The sequence below is a fragment of the Coregonus lavaretus genome, assembly GCF_964263955.1.
Source record: "Coregonus lavaretus genome assembly, chromosome: 29".
Taxonomy (NCBI): Eukaryota; Metazoa; Chordata; class Actinopteri; order Salmoniformes; family Salmonidae; genus Coregonus; species Coregonus lavaretus.
Genome location: NC_140016.1, coordinates 19,606,106 through 19,620,435, shown reverse-complemented (window position 1 = coordinate 19,620,435; position 14,330 = coordinate 19,606,106). Strand labels below are relative to the sequence as shown.

The following is a 14,330-nucleotide window of genomic DNA, read 5'->3' as shown; positions in this document are numbered from 1 at the left end:
AATAAGAATGCGGTGGTTGACAGAGTCGAAAGCCTTGGCCAGGTCAATGAAAACGGCTGCACAGTACTGTCTATTATCGATCGCGGTTATAATATAGTTTAGGACCTTGAGCGTGGCTGAAGTGCACCCATGACCAGCTCGGAAACCGGATTGCATAGCGGAGAAGGTACGGTGGGATTCGAAATGGTCGGTGAACTGTTTGTTGACTTGGCTTTCAAAAACGTTTGAAAGGCAGGGCAGGATGGATATGGGTCTGTAACAGTTTGGATCTAGAGTGTCACCCCCTTTGAAGAGGGGATGACCCTGGATATTTCATTGACCAAGAAAGGGTTATGTGTGAATGTGTGAACCATTTTTGGTTTTTATGTAGGCTAAAGAGTTTTTTTTAGCTGTAATATGATTCGCCGAAAGAGACACTTCTCTCAGGACAGGTCGCTGTCCATCACAGTGGTGCTGAAACGCTGTCCAGTTTAACGTGCTATTTAACTGGTGAAAGTTTGTCTAAAAGTGACGACGTATAAATGCTCTTAAAGTGGATATTTTACTCTTCTTCATTCTTATTTCCTTGTGAGACACTTGTTGCATACTTGAGTAGGGTAAATGTTGCTTTATGTTTGCAAAAAGACGCATTGTACATATGGTTTGTAACGTGTACACCGACTTTTAAAAAGATCAATACAACTTTTGCAGTAAAGTTTTATCTCATATGTATCGTGGCAAGATTCCATTAGTAAGCTTCAACCATAGTGTAATGTGAGGTAGAATCACATGGTGTCAGTACCCAACTACAATAACGATCGTGATAGAAATGATTATCATAATGATTTTGAGTCCGCCCACTTGCTGCTTAGCTTATTCAGTCGCTGGAGAAATGCAGTTTGCAGCATCGTGGGGAGAGTAAGGTTTAAAATTGACATTCTTAAAACACTATTGGATCATGAACATTTCTCATATTTGCTAATATAATGGATGGACAACTGACACAAATGAAGGAATAGTGGAAGTGCTCTGAACTCTCGTTATTTATTCTAAAACATGGAACAAAGAGGGTACAGGGCATGGCGAGAGCGACAGCCGTGGGCCACCTACATGGTTGCTTTGGTTCTATTTTGGAGCGGAGCTTCAGCTCAGATAAGATACTCCGTCTCTGAAGCGCTTAAGGAAGGAACTGTCGTGGGGAATATAGCTAAGGATTTGGGAATAGATCTGAGCACCTTGAAGGAGAGGGGATTTCGAATCGTGTCTGGCTCGACCGAGCCCCTTTTCCAGCTAAACCAGAATGATGGCATCTTGTATGTGAACCGAAAAATAGACCGAGAGGAGGTGTGTGAACGGAGCAGGATGTGTTTGATCAACCTGAAAACCGTTCTAGAGAACCCGCTGGAGATCCATTATGTCGCAGTCGAGGTGTTAGATGTTAACGACCATTCTCCCAGCTTTCCCGAGAAAGAGAAAAGGTTAGAGATTTCAGAATCTGCGTTACCTGGGGCGCGATTTCAGCTACAAGCAGCTCGTGACCCAGACGGTGGGATATATTCCGTTCAACAATATAAACTGAGTCAAAATGATCATTTCCGTTTAGAGGTTAAAGATCGAGGCGAAGACCGTAAAACCCCAAGTCTTATTTTACAGAAACCACTAGATAGAGAGGCTGTAAAGAGCCATACATTGCTCCTCACAGCTATTGATGGAGGAACACCTCCAAGATCTGGAGACATGAGAATAACTGTAGATGTATCAGATGTCAATGATAACCCCCCGGTTTTTACTAAAGATACATACTCTGTATTGTTGAATGAAAACGCTCCTTTAGGAACAACCGTCATACAGGTACACGCCACTGATTTGGACGAGGGTTCTAACGGTGAAGTTCTCTATTCCTTTGGTAATGACGTGGAAGGAGAGGCCCTGGAATGTTTTGATTTAGACCCGATTACTGGCGAAATAATTGTAACAGGACTTATTGATTTTGAAGAAAATAACATATATGAGATCGATATACAAGCGTCAGACAAAGGGGCAGCTACTTTGACAACAGACAAAACTGTAATTATTAGAATTGTGGACGTCAACGATAATGCACCTGAAATTGAAGTTACATCTTTCTCTACCTCAATCCCAGAGGATTCTAGACCTGGTACCACTGTAGCTCTAATCAGTGTTAATGATTTGGACTCCGGTCTCAATGGGAAAGTTCTCTGCTCTCTAATTGAGGACAACCCTTTCAAATTAACGCAATCTTTACAAGACAGCATGTATTCTGTAGCCACCAATTCACCTCTGGATAGGGAAAAACAGTCTGAATATGATCTAACAATAGTTGCTAAAGACGCAGGCCAGCCGTCCCTGTCATCTGTAAAGACTATTAGTGTTGTTGTATCAGATGTGAATGATAACAGTCCAGAGTTTTCACTGAGCCCCTATACTTTCTATGTCACTGAGAATAACGACCCAGGCGCCTCAGTATTTTCTGTGAGCGCGTCAGATCGTGACATACATGAAAACGCTCTTATTTCATATCATATTCTCAGAGACGGTGGTGATGAGAACAAATGGGCATCTTTCCTCAACATAAATCCAGAAAATGGAAACATTTTGGCGCTAAAAATCTTTGACTTTGAAACTTTAAAAACATTCAAATTCCAAGTTGTAGCTACAGACTCTGGAACTCCGTCACTAAGCAGCAACGTCACAATAAACGTGTTCATTCTGGATCAGAACGACAACGCTCCAGTGATACTGTATCCAGTCAGTGCTAACGGTTCCGCTGAAGGCGTGGAGGAGATTCCCCGCAATATGAACGCAGGCCATTTGGTGACTAAAGTGAGAGCCTATGACGCTGATATTGGATATAACGGCTGGTTATTATTTTCAATGCAGGAAGTTACTGACCACAGTCTCTTTTCTTTGGACCGCTATACAGGACAGATAAGGACACTTCGGTCATTCACAGAGACAGACGAGGCTGATCATAAACTGATCATACTGGTAAAAGACAATGGGAACGTTTCACTCTCAGCAACAGCTACTGTGATGATCAACGCTGTGGAGCCCAAAGAGGCTTTTGCAGCTTCTGATGTTAAAAGCGCAGTAAAAGACGACGAGGAGAACAGCGTTACATTTTATTTGATCATTACTTTGGGATCAGTTTCAGCGCTTTTTCTCATCAGTATTATCGTGTTGATTATAATGCAGTGCTCTAAAACCCCAGACTATTCCTCCAAGTATTTACAAGATGCGAATTACGACGGGACACTGTGCCACAGCATCCAGTACAGATCCGGAGACAAACGGTACATGTTGGTTGGACCCAGAATGAGTATAGGTTCTACTATAGTCCCGGGCAGCAATGGGAATACTCTAGTGCTACCCGAACACAGGAGGAGAGCTTCAGGAGAGGTAAGGAGTTGAAAACAACCTTGTATTTCACTATCATCCCGTACCCTCCATTGAGGCTGATTTATTAGCAACATTTTTAGGCATTTGTGAGTATTTTAAATAGGCCTATGTTGTTTTGACGTAAGAGGGTTCTTGGTTCTGACATGATCTCACAATAGTAGTAGCTCGTTCATTTACAGCCACTGCTCACTGGGCGCTGTCCACCATTGTGGATCTGAAATGTTGGGAACTTCAATGCGCTATTTGATGAATGCTTGCCAAAAGGTGATGACATGTAAACTATCTTCTTTCTCTATGAATCTTTCTCAATTTTATTTCCTTGTGGGACACTTGTTGCATTCTTGAGTAACACTTTAGTTATTGTAAAGACATCATGATGTGTTATATTCAACCAGAACTCCCATTTCTATACACCTTTTGCAGGAACGTTTTGTCAAAAATGTATTGTGCCAAGATAGTTTTCAGTATTGAAATATACAAATGTAAACTCTTAAACGATAGTGTAATGTGAGGTAGTATCGCATGGTGTCAGTACCCAACTAGAATAACATTCCTTGAACATTTTCTCCTGTCATATTTTGAGTCCGCCCCCTTGTTGGTTTCGTAGATTATTCAGTTGCTGGAGGAAGTCAGTCATGCAGCATCCTGGGGAGAATAATATCTTAAATTGCCAGCATAAATATAACTTTGGAAAATTAGCTTTGGTTATAGTCACGAATGTAATGGATAGAGAGTTTCCTTCGATTGAGGCATAGTGGAAGTACTGTATACAATATTTACTTATCTTGAAAACATGGAACAAAGAGGATTCGGGGCATGGAGGCAGCGACGGCAGTGGGTCGTCTTCATGGTTGCTTTGGTTCCCTTTTGGAGCGGGGCGTCGGCACAAATAAGATACTCCATCTCTGAAGAGCTTAAGGAAGGAACTGTCGTGGGGAATATAGCTAAGGATTTGGGAATAGATCGGAGTACCTTGAAGGAAAGGGGATTTCGAATCGTGTCTGGCTCGACCGAGCCCCTTTTCCAGGTAAACCAGAATGACGGCATCTTGTATGTGAACCGAAAAATAGACCGAGAGGAGGTGTGCGAACGGAGCAACGTGTGTTTGATCAACATGAAAACCGTTCTAGAGAACCCTCTGGAGGTCCATTATGTCGCAGTGGAGGTGTTAGATGTTAACGACCATTCTCCCAGCTTTCCCGAGAAAGAGAAACGGTTAGAGATATTTGAGTCAGCCTTACCAGGGGCGCGATTTCAGCTACAACCTGCCCGCGACCCAGATGGTGGAATATATTCTGTTCAACAATATAAACTTAGCCACAACGATCATTTCCGTTTAGAAGTTAAAGACCGTGGAAAGGATGGTAAAATCCCTATTCTAAATCTACAGAAACCACTAGATAGAGAAGCTTTGAAAAGGCATGCATTACTGCTCACAGCCATTGATGGAGACAAACCTCCCAAGTCTGGTACTATAGAAATATTAGTGGACGTTTTAGATGTTAACGATAATATGCCTGTTTTCACAAAAGAGTCGTACTCTGTGACTCTAAATGAAAATTCTCCTATTGGCACAACAGTCATACAAGTCAACGCTACGGATTTGGACGAGGGTTCAAACGGTGAAATAATGTATTATTTTGGTAGTAATGTGAACAGTAAGTTACGTGAACTTTTTGAAGTAGATGCTATTTCAGGTGAGATAATTGTCAAAGAATGGATCGATTTTGAAATAGATGACAGCTATGAGATTGATATACAGGCATCTGATAAGGGATCTGCTCCCCTGACAGCAGACAAAAGCGTAACAGTAAAGATAGTTGACCTGAATGATAATGCGCCCGAGATAGAGGTGACGTCCTTTTCTAACGCAATCCCCGAGGATTCTAGACCCGGTACCACTGTAGCACTAATCAGTGTCAGTGATAAGGACTCTGTTCTCAATGGGAAAGTTCTCTGTTCTATAAGCGATGGTGACCCGTTCACTCTAACACTGTCTTCACAGGATAACATGTATTCGGTAGTCACCAAGTCAACTCTGGATAGGGAAAAACAGTCTGAATATGATCTAACAATAGTTGCTAAAGACGCCGGCCAGCCGTCCTTGTCATCTGTAAAGACTATAAGCGTCATTATATCAGATGTGAATGATAACAGTCCAGAGTTTTCATTGAGCCCCTATACTTTCTATGTCACTGAGAATAATGATCCAGGTTTCTCAGTATTTTCCGTCAGTGCCTCAGATCGTGACATAAATGAAAACGCTCTTATTTCATATCATATACCGAGAGTCGGTGGCACCGATAATAAATTGGCATCTTTTCTCAACATCAATTCAGAAAATGGGAACATTGTGGCGCTAAATAGCTTTGACTTTGAAACTCTCAAAACATTCCAATTCCAAGTTGTAGCTACAGACTCTGGAACTCCGTCACTAAGCAGCAACGTCACAATAAACGTGTTCATTCTGGATCAGAACGACAACGCTCCAGTGATCTTGTATCCAGTTAGCGCTAACGGCTCAGCTGAAGGTGTGGAGGAGATTCCACGCAATGTGAACGCAGGCCATTTGGTGTCTAAAGTGAGAGCCTATGACGCTGATATAGGATATAACGGCTGGTTATTGTTTTCACTGCAGGAAGTTACTGACCACAGTCTCTTTGCTTTGGACCGCTATACAGGACAGATAAGGACACTTCGGTCATTCACAGAGACAGACGAGGCTGATCATAAACTGATCATACTGGTAAAAGACAATGGGAACGTTTCACTCTCAGCAACAGCTACTGTGATGATCAACGTTGTGGAGCCCAAAGAGGCTTTTGCAGCTTCTGATGTTAAAAGCGCAGTAAAAGACGACGAGGAGAACAGCGTTACATTTTATTTGATCATTACTTTGGGATCAGTTTCAGCGCTTTTTCTCATCAGTATTATCGTGTTGATTATAATGCAGTGCTCTAAAACCCCAGACTATTCCTCCAAGTATTTACAAGATGCGAATTACGACGGGACACTGTGCCACAGCATCCAGTACAGATCCGGAGACAAACGGTACATGTTGGTTGGACCCAGAATGAGTATAGGTTCTACTATAGTCCCGGGCAGCAATGGGAATACTCTAGTGGTACCCGAACACAGGAGACGGGCGTCTGGAGAGGTAAGATGTTGACCACATTGCCATGAGTAACAACTCGTTAGTTGTCAGTATTTTCAATCTAAGTACTGTTTCTGATGGTTACAGGATCTGTGCCCCCAGGGACTGAATGTATGAGTAGTCTACGGAGTGGCAAATATGATAGCCATTACTGTAGGTGGCAAAAGCGTGCACTTGTTTGTGTTATTATCATGAATGAGTCGATTAGAAATATTGTTTATACCTCAGAGGGCGCTATCCCAAGGTTTTTGCTCGTTTAAAGACGCTGCACTCGGGACTTCTGCTGTCCATGGTGCTGAAACCTGGCGGAGTTCATTCGTCATTTTCGTTTTGACAAAACTCTCCTGAAATGGTTAAAGACACTTTGTAGTTACACTTAGGCTATAGAAGAAGCATTTTCAGTCTTTATTGACATTGTCCAAACTATGTAATTTAGTTCTATGTAGGACACTTCTTGCAAACTTCTAAACATCAACCAACATACACACCCTGTAGTCTCATAAAGAGCTTCCCCATGCATGTCGCCGTCTTTGCCTAACCGGTACAACTGCTTATAATGTAGTTTTTTTTCTTTTACAATGTTTTGTTTCGAAATAGCACTCGGAATTTGGGAAGTAAAATATCCTAAAGGGTGTAATTACCTTACGCAATCCTGCAATATGAGGCGGAAACGCATGGTGTCAGTGCGCAAGTAGAAGAAGGGTTATGAAGAACTCTATTGGTCATACTTTTGAGTCCTCCCTTTATAGCTGGTTTGGTATTTCGTCGCTAGCGTACTACAGCCGTGAGCTTCGAGGATACATTGTAATTTAAAACCTTTCATTGCCAACATATTCTAAGATAACGAGCTGTAATTATATTTGGCAGCGCAATTAATAAAATGGCGTTGCCGTTAGAGGCATAGTGGAAGTGCTGTGGATTTTTCTTTAACCTTAAAAACATGGAACAAAGAGGATGCGGGGCATGGTGGGAGCGACGGCAGAGGGTCGTTTTCATGTTTGCTTTGGTTCTCTTTTGGAGCGGGGCATCTGCACAGATAAGATACTCCATCTCTGAAGAGCTTAAGGAAGGAACTGTCGTGGGGAATATAGCTAAGGATTTGGGAATAGTTCTGAGCACCTTGAAGGAAAGGGGATTTCGAATCGTGTCTGGCTCGACCGAGCCCCTTTTCCAGGTAAACCAGAATGAAGGCATCTTGTATGTAAACCGAAAAATAGACCGAGAGGAGGTGTGCGAACGGAGCAGCGTGTGTTTGATCAACATGAAAACCGTTCTAGAGAACCCGCTGGAGATCCATTATGTCGCAGTGGAGGTGTTAGATGTTAACGACCATTCTCCCAGCTTTCCCGAGAAAGAGAAACGGTTAGAGATTTCCGAGTCCAGGTTACCGGGGGCGCGATTTCAGCTACAAGCAGCGCGGGACCCAGATGAAGGTCCATTCTCCGTTCAACAATATAAACTGAGTCACAATGATCATTTTCGTTTGGAAGTTAAAGACCGAGGTGAGGACGGTAAAATTCCGTTTTTGGTTTTACAGAAGCCACTAGATAGAGAATCTGTAAGAAGCCATAAATTACTCCTCACTGCCATTGATGGTGGAAAACCACCCAGATCTGGAACTCTCGAAATATCAGTGGATGTACTGGATGTTAATGACAATACTCCTGTGTTCACTAAAGATATATATTCTGTAAGTTTGAACGAAAACGCTCCTTTGGGAACTATGGTCATAAAGGTAAATGCCACCGATTTAGATAGTGGCCAAAACGGGAAAGTAATTTACTCATTTGGCAATGACGTCAACAGCAAGTTAAGGACACTTTTTGATGTAGACACCATTACAGGTGAAATAACTGTGAAAGGACAAATAGATTTTGAAGAAAGGGATAGCTATCTGATTGATATACAGGCATCAGATCAAGGACAACTTCCTCTGACAACAGACAAAAGCGTAAAAATTAAAATCGTTGACCTCAACGACAATGCACCTGAGATAGAGGTGACATCATTTTCTAAGGCAATTCCCGAAGATTCTAGGCCCGGAACCACGGTGGCACTGATTAGTGTTACTGATTTGGACTCTGGTCTCAATGGGAAAGTTCTCTGCCATGTATTGGAAGACGTACCTTTCACACTATTGCCGTCTGTACATGATAACATGTACTGTGTAGTCACCAAGTCACCACTGGATAGAGAGAAAGTATCTCAATATGATCTAACAATAGTAGCCAAAGACGCAGGCCAGCCGTCCCTGTCATCTGTAAAGACTATAAGCGTCATTATATCAGATGTGAATGATAACAGTCCAGAGTTTTCACTGAGCCCCTATACTTTCTATGTCACTGAGAATAACGACCCAGGCGCCTCAGTATTTTCTGTGAGTGCGTCAGATCGTGACATACATGAAAACGCTCTTATTTCATATCATATTCTCAGAGACGGTGGTGATGAGAACAAATGGGCATCTTTCCTCAACATAAATCCAGAAAATGGAAACATTTTGGCGCTAAAAAACTTTGACTTTGAAACTTTAAAAACATTCAAATTCCAAGTTGTAGCTACAGACTCTGGAACTCCATCACTAAGCAGCAACGTCACAATAAACGTGTTCATTCTGGATCGGAACGACAACGCTCCAGTGATCTTGTATCCAGTCAGCGCTAACGGATCCGCTGAAAGTGTGGAGGAGATTCCACGCAATGTGAACGCAGGCCATTTGGTAACTAAAGTGAGAGCCTATGATGCTGATATAGGATATAACGGCTGGTTATTATTTTCAATGCAGGAAGTTACTGACCACAATCTCTTTGCTTTGGACCGCTATACAGGACAGATAAGGACTCTTCGGTCATTCACAGAGACAGACGAGGCTGAGCATAAACTGGTCGTACTGGTAAAAGACAATGGGAACGTTTCACTCTCAGCAACAGCTACTGTGATTATCAACGCGGTGGAGCCCAAAGAGGCTTTTGCAGCTTCTGATGTTAAAAGCGCAGTAAAAGACGAAGAGGAGAACAGCGTTACGTTTTATTTGATCATATCTTTGGGATCAGTTTCAGCACTTTTCATCATCAGTATCCTCGTGCTGATTTTAATGCAGTGCTCCAAAGCCCCAGACTATTCCTCCAAGTATTTACAAGATGCGAATTACGACGGGACACTGTGCCACAGCATCCAGTACAGATCCGGAGACAAACGGTACATGTTAGTTGGACCCAGAATGAGTATAGGTTCCACTATAGTCCCGGGCAGCAATGGGAATACTCTAGTGCTACCCGACCACATGAGAAGAGCTTCTGGAGAGGTAAGGAGGTCATCAATCTAAAATATATCAAAATCTGCTATGAGTGGCCTAATATAGTTTATTTTGTCCTGTCATGGATGTCTCAATTAGCTGACTGTGTAAGGAAGTGGACAGGCCTACTGTATATCATATATTGGTGACTTGGCTGTCATGCTGTAACATGAGACGCATTGGTGATGAAATATCAGTCAGAAAAGGAGTATAGGACTTTATTTCATTGGACATGCCACATGACAGCCCATTACTAACCCATCTGTTTTAACTAAACAACTCACTTTGGATAGGTAGGCTGGTCTGATCCTATATGGTTAGAGGTGAGCAGGAAAGAGGATTGTTATCTCAGGTATACATGTTGGTTCCAGTCTGCTTGTTAAGGAGGGTCAGCCTGAGCGTGGTAGTGTATTGATACAACGTTGATACTTGTTAATAAAACAAGGGAAAATATCCATATAATTCATAGATTAGTGAACCTGCTCAGGCCAACACGTGACCAATAAATATTTAGACTATTAGTAGGTAAAATATAATATTGACCGTAGGTCAGTGGATGGGTCTAACTTCAGCCTCATACTCACAGAGCCATACATTGAGCCTTATTTACAGGGCCTTGATCCATGTATTTCCCTCTTCAGCTTGTGTTGTTGCCTTGAAGGGAGCTATTTCAGCAATTAAAGGCTTTCATAATCTTTATGTGGGGCTATGCCCCCTCAGAAAGACAGTATTGGAGATTAAATGCAACCTTAAAGCCTATGACACTATCATATGGGCCCATTTTCCAGACAGTCAAGTTGTTTTGGTTTCTAACAATCTAGCTGTGCCCTTTAAGGATGTCAACTGAATAATGTGATGGCTGTTGTTGTTTTAATTAGATGGGTTATTAGTCTGTCTTATCATGTAGCATGTAGCTTCATAAGAGAACAGTGGCGTGTGAGTGTGTGTGCGTGAGTGAAAGAGTACGAGTGAGCGGACATCTGGGGCGATTGATTTGTGAGTCGCCCTTCGTGCCCGCTCCCATACCCTATAATTCTGTATCTTTTTGTTACTAATTTGTATACAGGTAGACCAGAGGGGCCGAGTATCTGATTGGCAGATGAGTGGCAAATCTGATTAGAAGCACCTGCTGCTCATCTGTTGTTCTTTACAAATGCTGTTTTGAATTAAATACAATTTTACCTACACACTGAAGAAGGTTGTTAAAACGAAACGTCTGTGTACGATATCCCTGATTCAGTAAAAAATGCGACATATTTTTGAGTGAGAACCCATTACACCTCTTTGTTTGTCTGAATGAGCATGAGTGTCTGAAGGCCTGCTCTCTGTGGTGTTAACTGATAATGCGGGCCGTGCGCTGCTGAGGCTGTGTGAGAGAGAGAGAGAGAGAGAGAGAGAGAGAGCTGGCCGCCTCTGGCGCATGGTGACTCACATCCACTAGCCAGCCGGGTGGGGTGAGGTGGGGGTGCTCTGCTTGGCTTCACTAGGGAGCTGCCATTCATTATTTTTATGGGGCTTGGAACGCAACCAGCGACGAATGTTCCTTCTCTGTTCACTCTGTCTGTGTTCTGATGCAGTGTGGTTAAAATAACAAGGGGCATAGCTCCGGTGCCCTTGTTTTGATTTTCAAAAATGGTCTCATGTTATTGGCTAACACAGAGGTTGTGTTTCATCAGCTATGAGAAGGCGGAGTCTAGGCGATGGTGGTGTTGCCCTAGCAACGCACTGGCAGAATTACCTCTCTGTATTCGCTGGTTTTCCACCGCATGTCTACGAGCCTCGCGTGCAGTGCAGCGGTCTCAGCAACAAGAGAGCGGGAAAGGGAGGGAGAAGATGGAAGAGGAGGGGGAGGGGATGGCATTTGTATTGCTATGCCTTCTTTTACTGTATTTAATGTAAATGGGTTCATTTTTTGTGAAACTCAAAGAATTATGTTAGCGCAATCCTCATTGTAATTTGGTCAACAGATGGTGTCAACAGAGAAGCAACAGTAAATGTGAAAATACATCAACACGTTATTAAATATATTGCATTATGGCAATTTTCTGTTTTTACTCAACTAGGTCACTTCAGATTTCACACTTTGGTAATTCCATAGGCTAGTAATAGTATGACTGAGGTTAGTTAAAACCAGCAGTGCAGTGCTAGGTTATTCCTATTTAGTGGGACTTATGCATATTGATTGAGAGGAATATAAAACAATGCAGAAGATGGAGAAAGAGAGAGATGGTGGGATAGTCAAGGATGAAGGGAGAGTGAGATATCAGTACTAGAAGGACTGATATGGGGGGAAGTCAGAGATGGAGAGATGGAGAGTAGATGGAGAGTTGGAGAGTAGATGGAGAGTAGATTAGAGTAGATATAGAGTTGATGGAGAGTAGATGGAGAGTAGATGGAGATATGGAGAGATGGAGAGTGGATGGAGAGTAGATGGAGAGTAGATGGAGAGTAGATTAGAGTAGATGGAGAGTAGATGGAGAGATGGAGAGTAGATGGAGAGTAGATGGAGAGTAGATGGAGAGTAGATTAGAGTAGATGGAGAGTAGATGGAGAGTAGATGGAGAGTAGATGGAGAGATGGAGAGATGGCAAGATGGAGAGTAGATGGAGAGTAGATGGAGAGTAGATGGAGAGTAGATGGAGAGTAGATGCAGAGATGGAGAGTAGATGGAGAGTAGATGCATAAATGGAGAGATGGAGAGTTGATGGAGAGTAGATGCAGAGATGGAGAGTAGATGAGGAGTAGATGGAGAGTAGATGCAGAGATGGAGTAGATGGATAGTATATGGAGAGTAGATGGAGAGTAGATGGAGAGATGGAGAGTACATGGAGAGCAAATGGAGAGATGGAGAGATGGAGAGTAGATGGAGAGATGGAGAGATGGAGAGTAGCTGGAGAGTAGAACAAGCATTAATGTGCTCCATTAAGATTTGAAAACAGCCTTCCCATTTGTAGATGGAGGTGATATCTCCTGAATGTCGAACGCCTAATGCCCAGTTTGGTGATCAGTCTGTGTGTGTGTGTGTGTGTTTGTGTCTGTCTGTTCTGATAAAAAATGGGAGTGTGTGTCTCATTTAGCCAACAAGTGCTGTCATGACTTCAATGGGTCACATTGGTTTTCTGCAGGCCCTCATGACACACAGTGTGAATATACATGGTTTCACTGGGCCACATTTGCTGGTGCAGCTATTGGGGATCTATCGTGGCCGGTACGTTTATCATTTTGGGGCTGTGGTTGGGATGGTCTCCTTGAGAACAGAAGGCTGTGATTGTGAAACATGCAAGCAACCTTGCTAAATTCACAACAGTTTATTGGTTGATGTATCTGAGCGTGTAGCCTCTTTCATCATACTACAGTTTGTTCTTCAATCATAGTGTTTGTTGCATTTTGGGGGTTTAGTATATATTTGCCTCAGTGGCTCTTTGTGTGTGCTTGGTTAGTCTGTGTAATTGTGTTAGTATGCCAAGTGTCTGAGATCAGAATGGGCCTTATTTTAGATGGCTGCACACACACTGCCTTCTTTCTCCGCAAGCCCACTTCCTTTTCTATTCCCTTCTCTCTCTCTCTCTCTCTCTCTCTCTCTCTCTCTCTCTCTCTCTCTCTCTCTCTCTCTCTCTCTCTCTCTCTCTCTCTCTCTCTCTCTCTCTCTCGCTCTCTCTCTCGCTCTCTCTCTCTCAGCCCCGGTCTTTTGCTTAATCTCTGTTTTATTTTTACCCAGAATCCTCTCCTGTCTTTGTCCTCGTTTGTGTTTCCTGCACTCGGTCCTCCTCTGTTTCACCTCCCCTTTTCAACCCCTTCTTTATCTTTCCCTTTCTCTCTGTCTCTCTGTCTTTGTTCCTGCTGCTTCTTCTTTGGTATTCTATGGGTTTCACACAATGGCCTATCCCTTTTGCTCAGCTCCCTCCTCTCTTTTCTGTTAAACCCTCTCCTATTCACTCTACTTTCCCTGCATCCCTTAACCCTATTTTTCTCCCTTCCTGTCCCCTTCCCCTCTCTTTCTGTCTTCCACCTTTCTCCTCTCCCTCTCTACCACTGTCTTTCTGTCCTCTTTCTCTCCATCTCTCCCTACACTCCTTCATCTCCATGTGCTGTTCCTCTCCCTCCCACCACTGCCTCTCTCTCTCTCCCTCCCCCCTCTCCCTCTACCAGTCTCTGCCATGTCTGTGGGGTTGTGCTTGTAGCTGTGGATGGGGATGTTACTCTGTATGTGCTTGAAGCTGTTGTGTGTCAGTAAGGCACACGTTCCGTGCTGCTCTGTCTTTGTAGGACACAGCGCCACTCACATCCAGGTCAGAGCTGTGATAGTAATCTCATTTACACACACACAGCTTCCCAGAGCAGTGTATGGCAAAAACACACCGGTCATATGTTGTTCACAGAGACGCACACACATGCACATGCACACACACACTCACAAATGCATTTACAACGGTTAGGTTAATCCAATTTATAGACAAGCACTCACACCATATACACACTCAT

At 43.1% G+C, this 14,330-nt stretch overlaps 3 protein-coding genes across 4 annotated transcripts in view; all 3 read left to right on the top strand.

Moving 5' to 3' along the window:
• Nucleotides 1-14,330, top strand: part of LOC311105115 (protocadherin alpha-C2-like) — a gene marked incomplete at its 5' end in the record, with an annotated part of 179,915 nt that overhangs the window by 15,124 nt on the left and 150,461 nt on the right. The window contains one exon of one of the 2 annotated variants that reach the window (XM_084147138.1): nt 4,193-6,556. The exons of the other annotated variant lie outside the window; for it this stretch is intronic. Within the exon in view, the coding sequence (XP_084003264.1) occupies nt 4,193-6,556 (2,364 nt within the window). Of the gene's footprint in view, nt 1-4,192; nt 6,557-14,330 lie in introns of those variants that run through there. 2 annotated transcript variants of the gene reach the window in all.
• LOC311105123 (protocadherin alpha-3-like) lies at nt 1,036-3,411 on the top strand (the record flags this gene model as incomplete). Its single annotated transcript, XM_084147146.1, has 1 exon — nt 1,036-3,411. The coding sequence occupies one exon, from the start codon at nt 1,036-1,038 to the stop codon at nt 3,409-3,411; it is 2,376 nt and encodes a 791-aa protein (XP_084003272.1).
• Nucleotides 7,494-9,878, top strand: LOC311104969 (protocadherin alpha-3-like; the record flags this gene model as incomplete). Its single annotated transcript, XM_084146957.1, has 1 exon — nt 7,494-9,878. The coding sequence occupies one exon, from the start codon at nt 7,494-7,496 to the stop codon at nt 9,876-9,878; it is 2,385 nt and encodes a 794-aa protein (XP_084003083.1).